At 37.7% G+C, this 23,845-nt stretch overlaps 2 protein-coding genes across 3 annotated transcripts in view; both read right to left on the bottom strand.

The window, feature by feature from the left end:
* Positions 1-931: 931 nt before the first annotated feature.
* LOC114473252 (splicing regulatory glutamine/lysine-rich protein 1-like) lies at positions 932-14,767 on the bottom strand. Its single transcript, XM_028462764.1, has 11 exons — positions 14,512-14,767; positions 14,243-14,376; positions 8,676-8,782; positions 8,457-8,603; positions 6,872-7,050; positions 5,906-6,036; positions 5,734-5,830; positions 5,559-5,666; positions 4,603-4,674; positions 4,408-4,522; positions 932-2,338 (listed from the first exon to the last, which is right to left on the bottom strand). The coding sequence occupies exons 1-11, from the start codon at positions 14,637-14,639 to the stop codon at positions 2,078-2,080; spliced, it is 1,479 nt and encodes a 492-aa protein (XP_028318565.1). The 5' UTR covers positions 14,640-14,767; the 3' UTR covers positions 932-2,077.
* Positions 14,768-18,076: 3,309 nt separating this feature from the next.
* Positions 18,077-23,845, bottom strand: part of erbin (erbb2 interacting protein) — a 109,666-nt gene continuing 103,897 nt past the window's right edge. For both annotated transcript variants that reach the window (XM_028462237.1, XM_028462238.1), the window contains one exon: positions 18,077-22,977. In XM_028462237.1, coding sequence (XP_028318038.1) covers positions 22,870-22,977 — 108 coding nt within the window. In that variant the 3' untranslated portion in view covers positions 18,077-22,869. The remainder of the gene's footprint in view (positions 22,978-23,845) is intronic.

Genomic DNA, 23,845 nt, shown 5'->3' with positions numbered 1-23,845 from the left:
TTAGGAAATCCACTTTGATCTCCTAAAATGTTTCGACTGACAAATGCCAGTCTTCATCAGAGGAGTCTGGTGATCGCTTTGATGTTTCCTTTGAAGTTTCTTTGACTTCCGCGTATTAATTCCAGCAAGATTCGTTTTAGTTTTTTATAATGTGTTAAGATTTCATTTATTCAGACAACTGTACCTTGGGAAATCCACTTTGACCTCCTAACATGTTTCGACCGACAACTGCCAGTCTTCGTCACAGGCGTAAGCTGATGGCTTTGTAGTTTCCTTGACTTCACATATCAATTCCAGTTGTCAGTCGAAACATGTCAGGAGATCAAAGTGGATTTCCTAAGGAACAGTTGGAAAAATAGGGCTGTTCAAGTTCGGGGAACATATCATGCATTTGCCATATATCAGGAATTTTGTATTTAGCGATTTAGCTAATGGACATTTTTGCTACATAAGCTTGCGTCATTTTAGTGTGACCCATCCCAGCTTCTGTAAATCATCAGAAGCATATAAATATAACATTAATTTGGTAGCATTTTGTGATGTTTAATAGCCAGTAAAGTATCGGTAAACTGTGAAATGCTTAATTACTTCAATGGTTTCTTAACAGATTTGATGTTAGGAGCAACCATCAAAATACATTATAAACGTTTACAGTTTCACTTTTTCTTTTCTTTTTAACAGAAAACACAAAACTATAGTAGTGGTGCGTTAAGATATTAAAAAACATATATCATTGCTCTTGTCATAATTTAGTCAATTTGGTTTACAAAATAACATGATAAAAGAAGAATTGAACATAGTAAAAGCAACATCTAAAGATGAAATTAAAAGTTTTTTCCAAAAAACTTTGAAACCAGTTTAAAGATAATCTTGTAAGAAACTAAAACACGTTTCTTGTTTAAATGTCATCACTAAAGACAGGGAGGCACACTTTATTAGAAGATATTTTCTTTATTCAGCGTCATCAACAAGTCTCCATGTTTCATTAGAATACTCTGTACAATCTTAGTCTAGGCACTTTTTGACCGTTCTGTGCTTGCCATAGAATTCACTGACCTATGTTGGGCTGACCAGCCGCTTTTTCTTCTTTTATACAGTAAAGGCTTGTATTAATAAAACAGGAAAATCCTTTTTTGTCTCACAGCAATACAACCATAGCAGAACTAACGCGACAACAACACATCTTAAACTTACATCCTCAAACAACCAATCGTATCCATTTCTGATGTATTTATAAAAAACACAAATGTGTACACACAACAAGCAGGAGGGGGAATAAAAAGCATATCATTCACGTGGACTGTACTTATTATTTACAACACTTTACAGTTTGCAGATGAATTGAGGGCGTTGGATGTGTTTTTTGTAACCAATCAGAGCATAGATAACAAACCGCTGGATACATGCAGCTTCACTGAGGGTTGTTCATGTGTAATGCCTCCACTGGAGCACTTTCTTTTATTCTGAAAGGTAACAACACCCAGCTCCAGCCTAATGACTCATTGCAGTAAATGTAGCTTTATTAAATGATGATTTTTTGTTAGCTTGATGCTAAAACATTGTAACCTACTTCATATTCAACAATGTGACTGTGCTTGGCACTTTTAAAAAGGTTCCTATGGTTTTTTTTTGTCTTTTCTTGTGCCATTGCTTTGATTTTTCCAGCCACTTATCATCCAAATTAATTACATTTAAAAGTTGTGTTGCCTTTAAATTAAAATAAAGCATAAATCAATAAAGACTTACGTTTCCCTGGGTTCTCTCATTCCCACGTATTGTTAAAAGCTGCAGCAGATATGAAACGCAGTAGAGGTAGTAGAAGGATGAGTTGGTGCTGACGTCACCAGCAGTGGTTGGTTGTATTGCATGAAACATGGTGATTGGGTAATGGTTCTCACCTGGCCTGTGGAGAATCACGTTTGAAGGAGGGCAGTCCATGATGAGGAGCTGAAACATGGGGAGGAACGGTGGTTTTCATTTTCAAAGTCAGTGGTTTTACCGTCTTTATGTACAAACATCAAAGAGTTCACTGCAGGAGTCACATGGTGCAGACAGCGACCAATGACGACGCGTTCTGCTAAGCTTCCTCGTCTTCCTCCTCATTCTCGTCTTCTTCCTCCTCCTCCTCCTCTTCTTCTTCTTCCTCCTCCTCCTCTTCTTCTTCTTCCTCCTCCTCAACATCCTCGTCTTCCTCCTCAGCTTCCTCTTCCTCATAAGTTCTGTAGCTGCCGTTGTACCGAGCGAAGGACGATGATGTCACTTCCTCACTGGGTGAAGGTGAGCCCCGCCCATCACTCTCACGCGCTGCCTTTCTTCTCTCCTCGGTCTTCACCTCCACCTGGACAGAGGACGACAATCAATACTGATATTGATGTTTGGATCAATGTTATTCTCAAACATGGCACCAGTCTAAGACGGGGGTGCTCAACCTTTTTCTGTTCGTGAGCTACTTCCACCACGCACACCTCATCGCAATCTACTTCGTTGGGGGTTATAACTGTAAATAATCTGATTCTAATATTTACAAAAAATTCTGTATAATATTAAAATACAATTATAATATTGAAACATTAACACTTAAAAACTGAGTTAGATTGAAATTTCTTTTAAAAATGTAAATACAATCAACAAAAATATTATGAAAAAGAGTAAAAATGTAGCATTTCCATTTCATCATGGAAGAAACCAAAACTGTGAAAGTGTGACGGTCTCCAGCAGGGTTGGGCTCAATTATTATTGTAATTGCGTAATTGATAATGAATTACAATTATGGCATAGTTATAATTGTAATTTAAAAAATCTGTTGCTGTCGTAATCATAATTAAGTTCAGATAATTGACTTTCTAATTGTATTTACCATGAAAATTATTATTTAAAACAAAACTGGGGAACCATGTACAGTTCTACACATATGTAGATAATCATCAAAATGTTTCATAACAAGCTTTACCACATTTTACCATTTAAAAAAATATAAAAACCTATATTTTTATTGATTAGGAAGCCTATTTCCAATAGATAGGAAATAAAATCAGATGATAGATAAGACCCGTTATCATAAGAGATGCTAACAGAAAGCTAACACAAGAAGGTTAACTTTAATTAGGTTATTTACTTTCAAGCTCAGTAATTGTGACTAATTGTAATTGAACTTTAGTAATTAAGGATGTAATTTTAATCAACTATCTGAGGATAAAAAATTTTTGTAATGGGGAAAAAATGCTGGTAACTGTTATCATAATTGAAATGCAATTGAACATGGGTAATTGAAATCGTCATTGTAACTTTATAATGTAAATGACCCCAACCCTGGTCTCCAGTTTGTTTATCTCAGATTATCTCACAGTTCAAATCCACAGAAGCTCACACGTCATAATGACCCAGGTGAAAGAATCGAATCCTTGCACAGAATCAGAACACACACATGCCTTGTCTGGATTAACGCAGTTCTCCGAGAGGCTGATGTTCATACAATGGAGAAGTAGTAAAATCAGGAAAACTCATGAAAAGCCGAATTTAACAAAGGACAACACTTAATAATATATAGGTAATATGTTGGTATATTGATGAGAAAACACTTAGGAAAGGAGGAAACGAAGATATAACGGACCTGTGATGGTGACAGACTGCAAGGCTTATTACGGGACTAAGCATTTCACGCATTTACACGCTATTTTTCACTGGAAAACAGGTCATTGTATCATCTCATCACCTGTCTTCCAGTAAATAACAGCTTACGAGACATTTCTAGACCCTCAATTTGAATGTCTCGAAAAGTGTAACAAAAAAAAATCCAAATTCTTGCACTAGGGGTCACAGTTCGTCTAGTGATCATGTTATCCTGTGGCTAAAAACAAATGCAGAGCTTCATCTGAACAAGCGGTTCAGATTATTATCACTGCGTTGAAATCTGAAAAAAATCTGGTACAAAGACAAAGGTTTAACTTTTGGTGTATTAGCTGAACTGGTGATGAGTTTACCTGATGACACATCACAGCAAAATCACTGCACCTCCAATTACATTGTTGAACAAGGTTTCGGGCAAAACATGACGCTGGGTTGGCAGTTAGCAGTTCATTACGGTTTCACAAATAATGTTTCAATGCGATTTTTTGTCCAGTTAAACTGGTCCAGCAGTAATTTCTCATGATTTCACTGTAACCATTTGTACCAAACATTAGCATGTTTGGTAAAAATGCGAGAAGTTCAATAGCCAGTAGAGTCGTCTAAACAGGAAAAGATGATGAACCAAAAACTAAGTGGAAAAGTGTGACTCAGAAATGAGTAAACAATAAAACAGAAATTAGAAACATTTTTCAAAGGGAAAATTGGAGCAGGTAGATGTGTAACTATTTCATTTTGCCTACATCATTGCTGAGATTTATGACATTAGAGTAGACTTCACACCTTCTCTGGTTTTGCTTTTCTCATAATCCGCTCTTCGTCTTTGCGGCTGCGCTTCCTGGACGTGGAGCGCTCTCGTCTGTCTCTGCTGCGCACTGAGCGTTTGTCTCTCCTCCCTCTGAAAACAACAACAACACTGAATGCTCAGGAACTGAATCAGAAATGCAGATAATGGGCTTGAAACACAAAACAACCGACCTCCTTTGAGAAGGGGATGGAGGTTTTCTTCGAGGACTCCTGGATCGTTCCTTGCTCCTCCTCCTGTGACCCCTAAAAACAACAGGCACAGTTACCAAAACATTTACTTTGTCACGTTTCCCCCTTTGATGTGCAGTACAGTGAAATATAGGTTGTAAATTAAACTATTAAGAATTTGAAGCCCCCTAGTGGTAAAGAGACAAACTCGTATCTTAAGGTTTTATTTATTCAGACAACTGTTCTTGAGGAAATCCACTTTGATCTCAACATGTTTCGACTAACAAAGGCCAGTGTTCATCAGAGGCGTCTGCTGGTCAAAGAAGTTTCATTGTGTAATTCCAGCAAGATGTCTTCGGGGTGTTGTGTAGCTCAGTGGGTTGAGCGCCCGCCCCATGTACAGAGGCTATAGTTCCTCACCTGCAACGGGTCCAGGTTCGATTCCCGGCCTGGGACCCTTTCCTGCGTGTCATTCCCTGCTCTCTCCAACCCTCTTCCTGTCAAGCAACTGTCATATAAAGACCACTAGAGCCCAAAAAATCCTTTAAAAAATAGAATCTTGCTAGAATTACTACGAAGTCAAAGAAACTCCCAAGGAAACATCAAAGCAATCTGTGGATGCCTTTGATTTAGACTGGCAGTTGAAAAAATCAAAGTCAATTTCCTAAAGAACACTTGTCTATTCAAAAAGAATATTGCTGGAAAGACAAAATCATATGTTTGGAAGAGATATACACTTCCTGATAAAACAATCTTCTAAACCTGGTGGGTCTCTATCCTGCATGTCTTTTTTTTTTATTTATTTGCAAAATAAATTGTGACGCATACAGTTTTGCTATTGATTTTTTATTTATTTTGCAAGTCCACAGTTTATGCTTTCATGTAGTTGATAGAATGTATTAGGAGAAGATGCAACATGCTACGTGTTTGATGTTTCCATGGCTGCTTTAATCTCTGACCTTGACCGACTGCTGCTGCGTCTTCTGTCTCTGGAGCGAGATCGCCTCCTGTGGCTGCTCCGTGAACTGTGGGCGTCTTTCCCTGTCCATGTCTTTGGTGCTAGTCTGCTTCAGTGAGTCAGAAAAGTCAGAAACCCAAAGTGCAGCAAAGTGAGGATGGAGTGTGATCGTCTACCTGTGTTTGGGCCGTGACGTTTTCCTCTGTGTCCTCGATCGTGACCTCGAGCGTCGTGACCTCCTCGACCAACTGGAGGAGCGTCTTTTTGGCTCAACTGGAGCACAAACAGCTGTTTTAACTTTAAAGCCAAACTATTTACTGTAGATGTGGTTCTGATGCTGGGTCCTACCTGGTTCTATGGCAGCTGCGATGGTGGACTGGGCCTCTCGTACTCTCTTCATCACGCTTTCCAGCTCTTTAGCTGCAGCCTGCGGCGTCAGCTCTGGAGGCTTCACGATGGCGTTGTTGGAATGGTTCACCCTACGAGACAAAAACTAAAGCAAGTAAGTTTCATAGGGAAAAAAATGCTCTTTGCTTTTGAACTTATACATTTTTTAAACGACAATTTTACAAAACAAAACCAAAAAACTAAAAAGTAACTCGTGAAAATATGCACTAAAGGACAAGAAAGACTCACAAAAATAAAAATATACAGTATTAATTAGCAACCAGAAATACACAAAGTCAACCAAAAGTTGCACAAGACTAAAAAAAAAATTATTATATATTGTAGATTTTAGATACAGGCCAATCCAATACTAATTTGTTTGCTAATATTGTACCAATATCGCATATCAATATCGGAACGGGGCACCTTAAAAAACAAATATTAAGTTAAAAACAAAAAATAAAATAATGTTACCTCGCACAGAGACATAAAGCATAAATATACTTAGACCCAAATAAGATAAGTTACATACAAAAAATAAAAACACTTCTTGCTTTTGAACTAATTTTCATGCAAAATGACATAAAAATATGCACAAAAAATATAATATTTAACTAACAGAAATACACAAAATAAACCAAAAGTTGCACAAGACTAAAAAAAAAAAAAAAAAAAATTTTTTTTACAAAATGTCAACAAAAATACAGACTAAGAAAAAAGAGAAGTAAATAAAATCACGACACAAATATGACTCCAAATGCAAAACTCTTTCCTATATTAAGGCTCAGATTGGTCATGAATATAAATTTTTACATTACATCTACATTATGTTAATAAAAGTTAACTCAATAATAAGTTTACTCTTTTTGCAACAACTGTGCATGTTTTGGAGAAAAAAAAAAATCTAACAACAATGAAACTGCGTACTTGAGTGGTCTGTCTCCAAACATGACTCCATTGAAGGTCAGCGCTCTGGCAACGGCGTCCTGGTCAATAAACTCCACGAAGGCAAAACGTGTCGGCTGGGTTTCGTCTCCTGCCATTCTCACAAATTTCACATCCCCGACCTGCCTAAAGAACTCCAGCAGCTGGTCGGCTGTGGTCGTCTGAGGAAAAACAAGGATCCACTCACAACTTGGATTTGACCGGATTTTAATATTGAATAAGATTGTTTTAATCAGAAATAAAATGGATTCAAAGTGACCAAAGATGGAAAAGGTGGTGGAATGGGATTTTAAAAAACACAAAAATTGGTTAAAAGTGACAAATTAGAGTAGCCAAAAAAACAGAAAACGTGGTAAAAACAAAGGGTTCAAAGTAGAGATGTAATGATTCACTCAACTTCCAATATGATTACATTCACTATACTGGGTTTACGACACGATTCTCTCACGATTTATTTTACAAAATGAGACTGTAGACAAATGATGACTGAAAAATATTCCTTTATTTTTATCGGAAAGAAAACTAGAAATTACTGTACTATTATCCTTTGTTTCATTTTTAAAAGAATCCTTTGATAAACTATTAAAAAAAATGCAGTTTAACTAAAAATAAATACTGAATGAAATAAATAAATAAATACTACAAATGAAAAAGAAGCCTGTACATTTAAATTCTGGTTCTACAGTAAACAATGCAAAACTGCATAATAGTTCATTTTCTTTTTAAAAGTGCAACTGAAAATGTATTTTGTGCCTTAACAAGTGGACTTAAAAAAAAACAAAAAAAAAAAAAAACAGTCAGTGTACTGTATTTACATCAGAAATTTGTTTTGACCAGCAGAGGGCTCTGGTAAGCCAGTGGTCGGTTGGCATGCAGCTATTCTAGCAGTGAAGAAGAGATGCTATGCGCTAGCAGACAGAGCTAACAGAAAAACGTGACTTTTACAGATATTTATGTAATATTACAGATTCTTTCTGTGCTAAATGGGTAAGGAATCATTCATGAACATGTTTGAGTAGTAGGCGATTCCACCTGCCGCCTACACTTCTGGACGGATAAATTATCTTCGACATGACGAGTGCTGTTGTTTGTATCAGGCATTTTCTTCCACGCTACTTGCTTACAATGAGCTGACCAATCGTAGCAAGGTCAGGTCCAACATCACTCTCTAGGATGCCAGTTTGTAATTACAAACAAATGCATGGCTGGATAGATTACTGAAAATGCACCCTAAAGAGTTGAAATGAATAATGCACAGCAGTACCAGTAATTCCACTTAGTGCAACAGTGCACTGAATGTTTATTGTTTGTATATTTCCTTAGTGTGTGTTAGGCAGGATTAAGTTTATAACTGTCATGAATCTAAAACAGACAATATCTCAATGGTCATCGTTATTGTTATTATTGCTGCAAACTGTGCCTTCCTGTAAAACCGTGAGCTTTCACACAATTACACAATGATTGTTGTACCGTGACGTTACTACCGTGATTACAGCGAACTGTGAGATTCAGATATCGTTACATCCCTACTGAGAACCCCTGCAATAGACATGTATGTGTCGCGTACCTGCGAGTTCAGGTTGCCAACGTAAACTGTCCGTCGGATCTCGTCGATCTTTGTGGGGTCTACGTTGCCCATGAGAGGAGGCTGAGACGACAGCGACGAGGTGGAATCCAGACTGGGAGAAACCCGGTTCACTACGGGTAGATTCAGCTATAGGAGGTTAAAGCACATGATCAAGAGTCTGGACTTTTCTACTTTGAGCTCAACTTGTTCCTGACTTACATTTTGAAGTGGAGGGGGGGTCGGAATGGGAAGTAAACCCCCACCAGAGAGCAAACTGGGTGCTGGGGCGAGCAGAGCTAAAGCCTTGGCCTCCTCTGGAATCTTCCCTGGAAGAGACAAAATGATTTTAGTGAAAGCAATAATACAGAGCTGCTTTCTTTCCTTTCTGTCTCCTCTAAGTCTGCACAATTAGCCCACTGAACTCTAGAGAGAAAGAGAGCATAAATAAACCCTTCCCCAAAGAACCTACCAGCACACTACTCATGGTAAACTGGACACCGAGCGCATTAAACTAACCCTCTCTGTGTAATTTGATTATTTTCACTTAGATACACCAAATTAACACTGATTTCATCCTTTGTCTCTTTTCATGGCTCAAACAACAAAAAGGAAAAAACAAAAAACAAAAAAGTCAAAACAATGCTGAGAATGAGTCAACAACACTTTGATGTATGGGTCACCTGTACTGGAAACCTATTGGTCATGAACCCAACCATATCAAGCATGGATGCGTTTCCGTAGGGGCGTTTTCATTTCGCACGCAGTGTTGAAAAGTTGTGCAACACATGACAACCCCCAATGGCTGCATCACTAATAGCACACAACACATCAGATACACAAAAAAAAAAACAGTTTTAAAGAAGTGTTGGAAAGATGAGCCAAAACTAACTAAAAAAAATAATTCCCCCGACTTGAAACATTATTTTGTCATTGCCAGGGCAACCGACTCAGTTAACTACCACGGTAACTGGAACCCCTCTCCTCAATCAATCTGTTACCATGGTGATAAAATACAGTTCTGTTGTCACGAGCTTTGTTGTTCTGCTCAACTGGGTTCCACTATCGAGATTAATTATGGCATGCTAATGTACGGGATTAGGCTGGTGCTAATCCGTTGCTATTAGGGGTGTTGAAAAAAAAAAAATCAATTTGGCGATATGTGATATTCTGTCATGCAATTTTTTTTGACCTTTATTTAACCAGGAAAGTATTTTCCACAGCAGGAGACACTGTAGCTGCACAAAGAAGTGCTGAAACCTGGGTATTTTGACCAGCTTGTGTTTTTTCAATAAAATCTAAAAAGAAAGTACTAACTTTCTGCATTTATTTGTTGTTCTAGGCTCATACCTCAGTTAAGTTACACCATGTTGCACTAAAGACAAAGTTGGTTTAAACGCCACAGGCAGATTGTATGTTATTTTTTTATTTTTAAGTTGTTGGCACATGGCATGTTAAAGCCAATGTTTTGAGTGTAAAATATGCCAATAAAATATGTTTCTTACATAATGTACTCAAGAAGGTGTACACATTTACAAATTAGTTGTTTCTTTAGTCATATATATATATATATTTTTATTTTTTTTTAAAAATCACAATAATCGCCTTATACTTTAATATCGGGACATATCGTATCGTGACCTATGTATCGGGATACGAATTGTATTGCCAGATGCCAGGCAATACACACCCCTAGTTGCTATGGTAACATAATCCAACCTTGTGATAATTTTTTTTTAATGCCATAAAAGAAGTCTATTACTGCCAAAACTGAATTATTCAATTCCTGAATGTGTTGCCATGGTAACAGATTAATGCTCCTTTGGAGCACACAAATTTTGTTAAAGCCAAACGTAAACGTTGGACTTCATGTTGGAGTGGAAACGGTTACAGCTGTCACTGTTGTGTTTCATTAGCTGTTCAGAAAGTTGGAGAAAGTGGGTTTAAGTCTGAATTAGTCAACTCAGACTTTGTTAAACCTACTTTCGACAACATGTCCAATGTTATAAACAGGGAAATTAAGTAGATTTTACTGTGATATCAAATAAATAAAGAGTGTCCCGATACAACTTTTTCTCTTTTGATTTGATAGCAATATTGTAGCCTTGAGTATTGGCCGATACCGATATTGGTCCAATATGATATCAGCGTGAATCAAAATTTTTTTTTTGTAGCGTAGAATGAAAAATTTGATCAGATATGACTCAGAGAATAATAGTCGGCAACAGTAGGCATGAGAAAAATTGACCCATTTATTATTAACCAATAGGTTACATACATTTTAACCTTACACATAACAATATTCTACAATTTAATGAAACGAATCAAAAATAACTTAGTAGACCCTGAAAAACCAAATATTTAATCTATTGGAGATTTTAGATGAAGGCCAACTGATTTTTACTCATATTGAACCGATATCAGATCTCAATATCGGATCGGGACACCCTCATAAACAAATATTAAGTGAAAAAATAAAAATAACGTTACCTCGCACATAGATATAAAGCTTAAAAGTACTAAGACTGAAAAAATATAACTACATCTCACTGGTGAAGGAGACAAGAAAGTTTAAGAGTTAGTGATCCTCCTAGCATCCAACATGTGATACACATCCCACCGGTATGCCGCAGCAACCTGGTCAGAACCCAACCACACACAAGCTGCAGCTGTAGCGGAGAGAGAGAGGAGGGTGGGGGGGTTGGACAATAATCAAAAAACAACAAAACAAAAAAAAAAAAACAAAAGATAAAAAACAAACATAAACAACGCTTGAAAAGTTAAATAAGCAAATACTGCAATATTATTTTTCTCTTTTTTTCCTAGATAGAGACAGCAAAGAATGGACAACATGGGAAAGTATGAAAGGAAACAAACCAAAAGAAAAAAGGGAAATAAAAAGGAAATAAAAAGAGACAAGGTGTCCATCTTGGAAGGTTCAGCAGGCTATTCTCCTGGTCACATTCTCCCCTTGAAGGCTGCGTTGGCCCGTTCGGGGATAGTGGCTTGGAAAACAATGCCTGACTCAGGCTAGTGTAGTGTAACAGCTGGGCCAGGCTAGTCATCTGATATGCACACATAATCACACAGAAAAAACATACAGAACCAAATTAATCATCTCAGTAGCCATCCAGCACCAAGTCAGGTGGACACAAAGCATCAAGTTAGAGCTGATATCAAGTGCTTCATAGTGTTTTGTTTGGTTTTAGACGTAAAAAATAATGACACCAAAAAGCAGACGGGGGGAGATAATCTGAATCAAAAAGTGGATTGATGTAATTGTGTGGCATTTTTTTTGTACAACCCCAACTTCAAAAATGCTCAAGCGAATGCAGCGCTTCTCAAAGTGTGTGACGCGCACCTTGGTGGGGAACAAAGTAGGACAGGTGGGGCGTGACAAACAGGAGGGCATTTTTCAATTTCAATGCGAATCTTCTTAAAAACCTTTCTTCATTGACAATAAAGATCATTAACACAAAACAAAAACGCCTGCACACAAAGAAAGTAATAATGAGAAGCATAGAAATGTATTTGTTATTGTACTGTATTTCAGTTTTGATTTATTTATGAAATATGTTACTTGCTTTTATAAAGCATAAAGCAAGTAACATAGCCCAAGCAAACTAATTAAATAAATTAATAGATTAATCGATTACTAAATGAATCGTTTACTGCAGTGCTGGAATCAATATATACATTTTTGAAATTTCTCCAATAATGTTACTTTTTCCTGTTTAGTTCATTTCATTTTTCCACTGAATTTCCTTTTGGGTTTTCTACTGCACCTTTACATTTGTTTTTTAAGCAGGTAATTAAGCTACTTTTTGATTTTTGTTTTATTAAGCAACATAATGTCAGGATTATTTGGGGGGCAATGGGCGTAGGTGGGATATAAAAGTTCACCTTCGTAAAAGTGGCGAATACCCAAAAAAGCTTGAGAACCACTGGGCTACAAATAAAAAATGTCGTATAATTTTTATATATTTTACACGATCGAAAAAAACGGACAAAAAAACTACATAACTGAATAAAAACATTGTATTTTGAAAGGGAATACACCCACAAATATGTGTTTTGGGTCATTATCACGCATTTATACACAAAGTTTTCTCCATATACAGGTGAGTAGAGAGAAATGTCAATTATCGCACAAAATCTGATATATGACATGATATGATGGAGTTCAGCTCCTAAAATAAAAAATGCTACAGTACATGACACAAACTAAACCAACATAATACAAGTGGCATAATGCGTAGCAACTTTAGCAAACGTACCGATATCAAATATTGCGCCATTTGAATGCGTGCATTCGATGCAAATACAACGAATAAATGTGAAATTAATGACAATCGTTAACTGAAGTCCTATACTTATATCAAGCATGTTTGATAGATTTTGGAAAGTTTTAAAAGCAAAATGTGTGATTTTTTCTTATATGATTAAAAAAAAAAAGATTACTAAAAGTATTGTTTACTGCAGCGCTGGAATCAACTTGAGAATTTTTTTTTAATTTTGCCAATGATGAGAGATAGGGATTTTTATTTATAATTTTTTTAACTGATCCAGACTCAGTATATTGATCTAGATCCCCTCCAAATCTTGATGGCGTAAGGTATATCTTTGTCTTGGGTTAAACTGTTGTTACATTTTTAACCACACTTTGGAACGCACCCTCATTTGCATCATAATTTTTGCTGCATTTCTAGCTGACACTGACTGCAGAAGGAAATTAATATGACAGCAGAGCAATTCTTTATTGATATTGAATTAAATTTATATTTAATTTTTTTAAATCTAATTTTCGCATTTTTCTTTTCTTTTTTTACTTTTATTTATTCATAATTTTGGCATGTTTGGTCCTCCATAGTCTCCAGCTTCTTATCACTCCTGGCTATAATTCTTTGAAGTGTCTATTGATACGGAAACTTATCAATAGACCCTGGGACGATTGATAAGGAAATGTACATTTTCCAAACCTTTTCTACATAAGCGTAATATGCCTGAGTGGTCTAAGGCGCCGCACTCATGGATCCTTCATTCTGCCAACGTGGGTTCGAGTCCCACTTTCTTCATATATATTTTTTCATTTTAGCATATATAACACGGCAAATTCCCCCTTTAAAAATACATATATGAAGGAGAAAAAAAAAAACATTTTAGAGTATTTCCTGGGTTAGGGCTAAAATAAAAGGGTTAGCGGGGTAGCTAAAAATAAAAACTGACGGAATTATACGTCACGTGGTGCACCAAACTGGCCAATGAGGGGCCAGTATGAACAGACTAGTCGTCTATTGATACGTTTCAGTATAATTCTTTTCTTGCTATAATTTCTGCAGAGCCATTGTAACGAAAGTAATTTGCACCTGGGATTATTCAAGTATTTCTGATTCTGCAATTGCCTGTGTCGAGTTATGTGGTTACATTTTTCCATTTAAACCAAGATCAAAATTTGTGTGAAACAATTGTTACACACTGAAGCAATACTTCTGAAATTGGGGTTGCACTTCCACTGAATAAAAACCCGGCATACAATCACTGTCCATACGGTCAGAACTGTCAAAAACAAGGATAATGTAGCCACACTGAGAAAAATGGATCTATTTAAGCTTTGGAAAAGGCGTTAGGAGCGTCCATGAATAGTAACACAACAAAGAAGTGTATGGCACAAGGTGAATGGAAATAACCCAGAAGCCAAAACCCGATAAATAGTTGATATGATAATTACAGGAAGGCATGAAGACGCCCAGAGACACATTTGGAGTGTTTGACCTGGGCTGGACACTCACCTTCTGCGCATGGCACCACGATCAGAGCTCGGTCAATAAACACAGTGTTGGTGAGATGCTGCGCCACACCAACACTGGACGGCTCTCGGTACTTTATGTAACACACTTTGGACGAGTAAGACAAAGTGGCGTTGCTGTGGAGGGGACAGACAGCAGGAAGACAGATGAGTGGTTTACGATGAGTGTGTAGTTTAAAAATCGCAATTCACAGGCAAGGCCGCGGAGCCCCGTTGTTGCCTGGCCACTCATGCCCGTGTCAGAGCGCTTACTCGGGCGGGTAGAGCCGCAGCTCCTCGATGTCGCCTAGGAAACCGAACAAGGTGCGCATCTGCTCGCTGCTCACAGCCGAGGAGAGGTTGGTAACCTGGACGACGGCGGTGCCCGGTATCCCGCTCATGGTGGTCAAAGCCCTTCAGCAGAGGAATTTATTCAACCTTTTTAATCCGTTTTTACTGAAAGAAAACCGTTAGCAGGCTTCACGTTCTTCTTCGAGGTGTGTTAACCGAGAGCGATAATTGGGGAAGGTACATCGTAGCGCCCTCTGCGTTCAGTGGTGACACCTTACAGCCGAAACACTTCTTCATACTGAGGAGCAGCTTTGTGGAGATAAAATCACGATATTCAAATTTTTCGTGTTTCACATGTCGTTGCTCGTAGATAACATGCACAGCAGGTTTCAAAAGTCTGTAAATTTAACTGTGATGCGACGTCAAAACACGAATATTGTAAGAGAATCACAAGGATTAGTTTAGCTTTAAGGCACATAAGGAGGCAAGTCATGTATCTTTTGTTTGGGTTTTTTTTATACAAAGAATGAATACAACATACATTTTGGGCCTGTACTACGAAGCTGGATAGGAATATCCGGGATATTGCTCCGTTGGCGTGCTTCACCTAACCAAACATTCTCCATCACAGAGCATCTGTACTACGAAGCTGCATATCAATTCATTTAAATTTTATTTAGATTTAGATTCACAACAAAGTCATCTCAAAGTGCTATCAAAATACAGAATTAATAATTAGAAAGAAAAAGAAAAAAAACAGCAAGATCCACATGAACAAGATTTTAGCGACAGGAAGAAATCTCCAGCAGAACCAAGTTCAGAGGTGGCAGCCATCTGCCTCGAATGGTTGGGGTTAGTGGACAGAAAAATGAACAGGATAGAGCGATAGAACATCAGAGTGTCTCAGACTAATGGAGCCGTGAACCACAGATCAGAAACGGCCATCATCAGCTTCACGACACCTGAAACAGAGCAGAGAGAGAAGGACGCGGAGAAGGCACTGACTGCAGAAAAACATGATACAGTATTATCAAGTCGGCCTCACTCCCAGTGGCCTCGTCAATACTTATTGTAAAGGCGACAAATCTCTTTCCATTTATTGGTAAGCAAACAGCGACTCCAAGATCTGTAAATGCGACCGTTTACAGACAAGCCCATGTCCGCTCTCGTGGTTATGTTATGATATTATTCAATCCTGTTTATGCAGACTGTAAATCATAACGAGCTACATCAGAATTCCAATTTCTTACAGTGTGCACTGTGCGTTTCCTCTCAGGGCAAACACAAAATAGTGTGAACTGTAGCACCTTGGATACAGTGTGTGATAACATTAAATAATCTAATGTTCCTAGTTATTGAATCATCAATAATGAGTGTGGTTGAAGGAAAGAGTGCTAGGAATGTGTGTCGGCTTGTTATATTGACCAGAAGCGTCCGGCGGCGAGCAAATGACAACTGGCTGTAGTGGAGCCTCCGTCATCGGGGTTGACTTGCGTTAGAGCAGCTGTGCCTAAATGTCTGATGGCGATCAAGTCGCTGAAGGCTGCGGGGAAGTCTCTGTTATCGGCTCCGGTTGGCTTTGAAGCAGCTCTGTGTCCAATGGCGAGGGGGTCGCTGATGTCTGCGGGGAATCCTCCGTCATCAGCTGGCATTGAAGTGGTTCAGCAGCAGGTGGATTAGAGTGGTGTTTGTCAATGGCTGTGCGTGTGGTTCTAGAATGCCTCTGGACTGCTGCTTTGAAGATTTTTCGACGAGCTATGGAGGAGGGTTTTGACTGGTGGGAATTTAATCCTAGTGGAGACGTTTTCCTGGTGGTTGTTTCAGTTGGCTTAATTGGGCTGAGTTTATATCCATTTTCGTATGCGAGGGCTTCAAAGCGATTATGGAGAGTAAGCGGGTGGACGCCATTTTCTGTGTTTTTCCCTCGTCTGCGGACAACATCCTCGGCCCACGATGGCAGGTGTGGTGTGGAACAGGACAGTCTTGAACCCGGATTCTCCCAGGGAACTGTACCGTTGTCACATAGTATTATGGAGAAAGGACGACAGCGCTATTGACTGTTGTACGACCCGTGTCTGTAGCCCCACACGCCCACCCACCTTTTATAAACTTGACGGAATTCTGGCAGAATTCCGAGCCACAGACACACGCAGACAGACAAAGAATCCTTGCAATGAAAACAGAATCCACTGTTGAGTGTGGAAATAAACAGAATCGGCATAAAACGCTGTCACCGTGAGTGGATTGTTTTCATTGGTCGATTTTGTGATTCCAACCGCGATTTCGTTACCGTGGATTTTGTAATGCCCTAAATAATAATGTATGGTGGTTGTCACAAAATCCCATGACATGTTTACATACTGACTACTGACATCTAAGCAATCAGGTGAGAAAACAAGTTTATAAAAGCAAGGAATCTCTGCCTGTGTGTGTTTATGTGTGCGCAATTCCGCTGGAATTGGAATTCCAGCTTTTACCCGGGCCCGTTAGAAAGGCAACAAATCTCTTCCCGTAGTTTGGTAATTTATTTGTTTTAGTATAATGTCTTTCTCTGACGGCAACTGAGGAGCAGCGTCTCCACCGTCTCTCGATGAGGCCATCTTAGTGGTTATCAAGTTCACTTTAGCGAGGTGACTTTAGCCTGGTTACGTGCACGTTCCAGTGCGCACAGAGACCACAGTCAGACCAATCACAAACACAGAAACTGTGTAGAGTAACTTATGTCACAATTAGTAAATCATTCTTTAAAAACATAACGATTTAATATCCATAGTTTAGACCAAAAACAACACCATTGCTGTAGAAAAAGCAGGAAGAAAAGAGTACAGCAAGCGTGAGATTATACAATATTAATCCATGGGATGACAAACGGACAGCGCTCTGATCATTTTCAATCCATTAATAATCTTTCTTTCCTAAACGCAACTGTCTGTACCAACCAGGATCTTCTAACAACAGGCAGGTCATTTTCCAAAAGAACTGATTAGTCAGGAGGCGGTACTTTAGTACTTGCTCAGTTCTTATCCAGAACAAAACCTGGTTTCGACAAGATCCTAAATTACCATGGTGATTTAGCCCAGTAAGAAGTTAGCCTGCGTCATAGTACACCTCACACTGATTAAATCCCGGAAGTTAGCGCAATTAGAGGAAATCCAGCTTCGTACAGTAAGGACAATTTGGAAAACAACGTAAGGACCTAGAAAAAGGAATGTTATCTTTTCCTGCTTCAAATAAAAACATTTTTGAAGTTTTGGAATTGCTAAACTAGCTTACAGTTAGCATGTTATTTGAACTTAAAATCTACAAACAAAAATGCATATTTTGCAAGACAGTTAAGAAAGTTAAAGTACAACCAAACAAATACATGATCTATAGTATATCTGAATGTCTTTAGGCTTATTTAATTAGGGTGATTCATTTTTGAGAAAATAGGATAAAGCTAGATAACTCAGAAGTTAGTTGATGCTTGCTTAAACTACAATTTAACAAATATTATGAACAATTCACCAATTATGTACATAATTAATTAGTAGGACATCAGAATCTGTTGAACAGCCTTGGTTTTATTTGCCACAGGAAGTATGTACAAAATGTGGAATGTTGGAAAAAAATGCATTTCAAGCAATGCATTTCATGCTGTTTTGACCCTTTCCAGAAAAATCTTAAAATACGTACAAGCTACACGTGAAAACGGGTGCCGGTGTCACCTTTTATTGCTGGTTTCATCATCGCAAAAAAATCCTAACGTCGTTATATCATCTCTCAATTTGTTTGAAGTGTATTTACAATTTGTTTAGTAAAATGTAGAATCCACAGAAGACTGCTCAATAAATACAAACAAACCCGGAGCATAAGAAACAAACTGTGGGGGAGGAGACGTGTGAATCACTCTGAATTGTCTACTGTATCAGGTGTTTTCTTATGTTATATTAAGTGCATTCTTTACATTTAACAACTTCATATTGTCTGTTTTTATCTATTTATGCAACATAAGTTTCTGTAGAGTATCTGGTAAACCACCATTTGCGTCGTTTTCCCTATAAATACACAACACCGTTCTCTAACTAAGGGTTCAATCAAAACAGCGACTATAGTTAATTATTACTATTATTATTATCAAAGGGTTAAAACATAATTATGAACCCCAGTGTTAACATTTTGGTTGGCCAGTGCTACGAGCATCAGATCACGTGGTCACACAAACAAAAAAATTACAGCTGATGATTTTCTGTCATATTAAGGTATTGCTATATCTGATCAAATCTGTTTTTTATACACACCAGCCAAAACATTATGACCACCTTCGTCCTCTTTCATTGGTCATAATGTACGGAGCCTCTAAAGGGACAATATTTTTTTACATTATCTTTTTATCTAATGAGTTTCACGTACTAGCGTAAAAGTTTGTTACAGGCACACGTAAACAATTTAATGTGAGTGCGTCGATACATAGAGTTGGTTAAATAGAATTGATGCCGGTGTTGTTCTCCGCTGATGTTGACCACGTATGAAAGGTGCGACAAGATATTGCGATATTAAAACGTCACAAGATGTATCGTCAGGGGTACCAGTGCTATCTTTCCACGCCAGATTATTATGGTTAGTTTTACGCAAGCACGTATAACTACTACGTGCTCGTTTAAAAGTTTGTTACAGGCACATGTAAACATTTTATTGCGAGTGCATAGATACATAGTGTCGGTTACATGGAATTGATACCAGCGTTATTCTCCGCTGATGTTAAACAAGTACTAAAGGTGGTGCGATATATCGTGCGACAAGATGTTGCGATATTAAAACGTCACAAGATGTATCGTTAAGAGTACGAGTGCTATCTTTCCACACCCGATTGTTTTGGTTTGTCAGAATTGAAATCGCAATGATACGCAATTTATTTAGTCTTTTATCCTTTCCAAAAATATTGTACCGTTATCACAAGCCCATTATCGTCTATTGTATCGTATCATAAATATTTTCCTTTATAAAATAATGTCTACGTGCTTGCGTCTTAGTTTTACGCAAACATGTACAACTATTACGCGCTTGTGTGTAAGTTTACCTACGCACATAGATGGGTTAAGCAAAGACACTGTTACTCAAACTTGACACCGGTGTGGTTCTCAGCTGATGTTGACCACGTACTAAAGGCGGTGCAATATGTTGTGCGACAAGACATTGCGATAATAAAATGTCACAAGATGTAGCGTCGAGGGTACGAGCACCATCCTTCCACACGAGATTGTCAAATAAAAGCATGTTTTTTTTCTTTCCCAAGTGCAATTTATTTTTGTCTTTTCACCTTTCCAAAAAATATTGTACCATAAAATAAAGTCTACATACATAAACTGGTTAAGCGAAGTGTGTTTTCGCACTCATGTAAAACTTTTAAGCACTCTCATGAAACTGTGTACATAGTCACATATGAATTTAACTTTAGCACAACCATTTGTTTAATAATTATAAAATCATTATGTCACTTTATCGGCTCCGTACGTAAACGCTCTAGGTGGGCAAACCCTAAAGAGAAGGTTACACAAACTTGTGGATCTCCTACGAAATTTTGCCCCTTGCTGCCCGTCACCAAATCGGATGGGTGACAGATTTCAGTGCAACACCGGCATCACTTCCATTAAACACGGTCGCATAAGCTCACATTAAACTTCTAAAATAAAAAAAAAAATAAAAAAGACGTACATTCATGCCAATTTAGGAGCTCCGTAATAATGTAGTAGTTAATAAAAAAAATATCTGTGATCACAATTGCTGCCATCATGCAAGTTTTTACTTTGTCACTATTTTGGGAAATTTTTTGGGAGTGTGTGTGCACCAACTGATGGATTTTAGGAGGCAAACTTCTAACAAACTCCCAATGGCGTTTAAGTCTAAAGAGGCCGCTGACTCGTTCAGGAAACACTTCTGTGATTCCAAACATTATAAAAGACAGTTTTTTTACTCTTTCCCAACAAACATGTCATTACAAAACTGATCAAGCAGATATTTGTGTTATGTTGATTTTTTTTTTTTTCCACAAGTGAACATCAGAATATTTTTACATAACAGTTAAAAAAAAAAAAAAAGCCTCAGACAAAGTGACAGACTTTCTACACAACGCAGGTTTGAACTCTACCACATTTATATTTCATTACAAAAGATGATTTTTTTTTTTTTTTTAAATCACATTTTTAAAAAAATCATGTAAAATCATTGGGGGTGTGCTAAAAGGTTGTGTGTAAAAACATTTCGGTGAGTGAAAATAAAGGCTTTGAATATTGCTTTTCAGCTGAAAACAAAAAAAGAGAGGTTTGTGAGGATGTGATATTGCTCGAGTTTCCGGGGTCAAAGGTCGGCCCCTCCATTCAAACAGTTCAAGGTCTATGGCACTTGTCAGTTCTCCCAAATCTGCTCAGTACAGCAAAAGAAATCTCCCACAAAAAAAAAAAAAAAAAAAAAAAAAAAAGTCACTGACAAAAAATGAAAATGAGCGTGACAATGTTTTCACAGACACAAAAGGCATCGTTTGGTATTTCACCCGTGTTGACAAATAAAAACTGTCTCATGTTGGAGCCGGTTTCTCTCACTAAAGCCCTTAGCAGTGATAATCTGAACTTTATCAGAACTCTTTATTGAACTTTACCTCTGAACTTCAAAACTTCTGTTAGTAAGCTAGCTTTAAGACAACAATTCAGCTAGCTTAGAATAGATGGAGAATTTAGCTTGGTTAGCTTAGTCTTTGACATACTGGACACTTCAACAGCAAATATGCATTCTCCTTAAAATACTGAAACTTTACTTGTAAAATAAGAGTAAGCAGTAATCGGAAAGCGGAGCATCTACCAGTGCTTTAGCCTCCTTTTTGCTTAGCCACGGCTTGCTTGTTTCATAGCATCCAAATATCAGCTTTCCCACGCAAATTTAGATTAAAGGTATTAAAATTTCTAGCAAAATAGGTGCTTTATTTTAAAAAAATCAATTTTTGCTAAATTATCAACTTCGTTCGTCAAAGTCAATAATTGGTTACACAAACTATAAGAACTACATTAGTTTAAAGTTAGCATGTTTTTGGAAACAAATGCATGTCATTGCCCAAATATTATTACTTTCTGACTTGGAAAGTTTGGGAATTTGCTAGCTTAACTTTTAGTTAGCATCTTGTGTAAATTTACAAGTAAAAATGTGTACTGTGCAAAAAAAACAAAAAAACAACAGTGTGTTTAAAACAAAGAGTAAGCCCAGACACATATATGCTCCACCTATTAGATTCATTTGGTTAAAATTAGTTGGATTTTGGGGGAAAATAGGATTCTGCTAGCTAAATTCAACGTTAGCGCGTTTGTAAGTCGAGCCACACTTTTACAGAAAATATAAATAATTTACCTTTAAAAAAAAAAAAAACACATTTAGAAAACATTATTAAAAACTGGCAGAAAATCGTCAAGTGGAACAAAACTGAGTAATCTGAACGTATTAACATCCGTATTTAGTTGTTATGGAGAATTTGTATATTTGCTAGCTTTGCTGAGCTAACACCCCCCCCCAAAAAAAAAAAACAAACAGTACTTCCCAGTGTGTCCGGCTCTACTTGCACGGGGTACCTTTTCTTTTCTTCTGTCGGAAGCAGCGATTGCACTGTAATCCTGTTGGGTTTTTTTCAATCTGCTCCTGTGAATACTTCGAGGATGAAGTGAGGACAGACAGATGTACGTGTGTGTGTGTGTGTGTGTGTGTGTGTGTGTGTGTGTGTGTGTGTGTGTGTGTGTGTGTGTCTCTCTCTGCACAGTTCTTCATTTGAAAGAAAGTGAAAGAAAGGGACAAAAAAGCTCAATGAAAATCCCTAAAAAACACATGGAAAGCCTCTTTGATGAACATTTTTTGTCTCAACGTGTTCGTCCGGAGACGATGAATCTCACTGCAGGCTGAGTTTACGCATCGTACACCAAAGTAAAGGCAAAGTGGATGAGAGAGGAGAACGTCCATCTGCAGAAGTCAAAGCTCACCTGCCACGCCTTGTTTCTGATTAACAAACAAACAAATTGGAACAAACACAAAGACCTGTACAGAGACCACAATATTTGCATCAAAGTTCATCATGTCTTCTGCTTTTCTGTATAAAAAAATATATTTATATATACCACAGTGATGACCTCATGAGGACATGTGTTTTTTGTAGATGCTGTCTGTCTTGCTTCCATCCCTACATTCAGTGGTTTCCCCCCCGTTTTCCACAAAGCTGTAGAGATTCCTAAGATAAATAGTCCCGACTTCCTTCTTCTCCTCTGCTTAAAAAAATAAGACTGTTCACGTTAAAATTGGGCTTTTTTCGTCGCACGCTCTCATTGGAGTCTATGCTTGAACGTCTCGAATGATAGTCAAATCCACAGTGGTTGAAAACGTCTTCAGGAGGGCCACGGCGTTCCCATGATCGATGTTCACAAAACTGTATCCATTCGCCTGCAGGAGGAGAAAAGAAAGATGAGTTCACATGATGGAAAACAAAACAAAAACTATTATTTCCATTATTTGAGGAGGAAACAGACTGAAGAAAGAAAAGAACCAAAAATAATATCTTCATATTTACTGCTCAATAAACTTTTCCCAGGATGAGGATTCTGGATAAAAGTCAACGAGTTGCACTGTTGGTTTGTGTGTCATTTTGTGTGTGTTTTTTTTGTGAGTAATTTCTGTGTATATTTGTTGTTGTTTTTGTGTGTTTTTGTAGACATTTCGTATATTTTACTCATTATTTGTTTTTTTTGTTCTCGTTTTGTGTTTTTCAAGTTAATATGTGCATTTTTGTTTGTATTAGAAGTCATTTTATGCAAATATGTTGTCAATTTGTGTTTTTGGAGTCATCTTTGTGTATATTTGCTGCAAGTTCTGGAATAATATCTGTGTAAATTTTTTTATAGTTTTGTGTGTTTTTGTTGTTGTTCTGGCTGTAATGAAGAGCTCTGTATTCTGCATATTGTATTCAGTTTTGGGAGGTGAGTGAGTGCTCTGCCGTTGTGTGGATCTTTACACGTTCTCTTTTGTCCAGTGTAAGTGAGTGCTGTCAGTTGTGAGTGGATCTTTGTGTTCGAGGTGGTGCTGCCTGATTGGAGGAGATAAAATGCACTGATTGGTCCTCCACCTATGAAAGGGCAGCTAGCAGCTGACACCGTGAATCTCTGACAGCAGCACACCTCGTTTTGTTCCCCGCCTCCAAAGAATAGAGTCGTTTGAAGGGTTTCTCTGATACCTGTAGTTGTAACTTTGCTTAAATTGTCTTCATGAGTTGATTTTTGCCAGTGTTATTTGGAGCGCTTTATTTTTGAGTGCT

The sequence above is a fragment of the Gouania willdenowi genome, chromosome 12 (genome assembly GCF_900634775.1).
Source record: "Gouania willdenowi chromosome 12, fGouWil2.1, whole genome shotgun sequence".
Lineage (NCBI taxonomy): Eukaryota > Metazoa > Chordata > Actinopteri > Blenniiformes > Gobiesocidae > Gouania > Gouania willdenowi.
The sequence above is the reverse complement of the archived record's forward strand: the minus strand, read 5'-3'. Positions and strand labels throughout refer to the sequence as shown.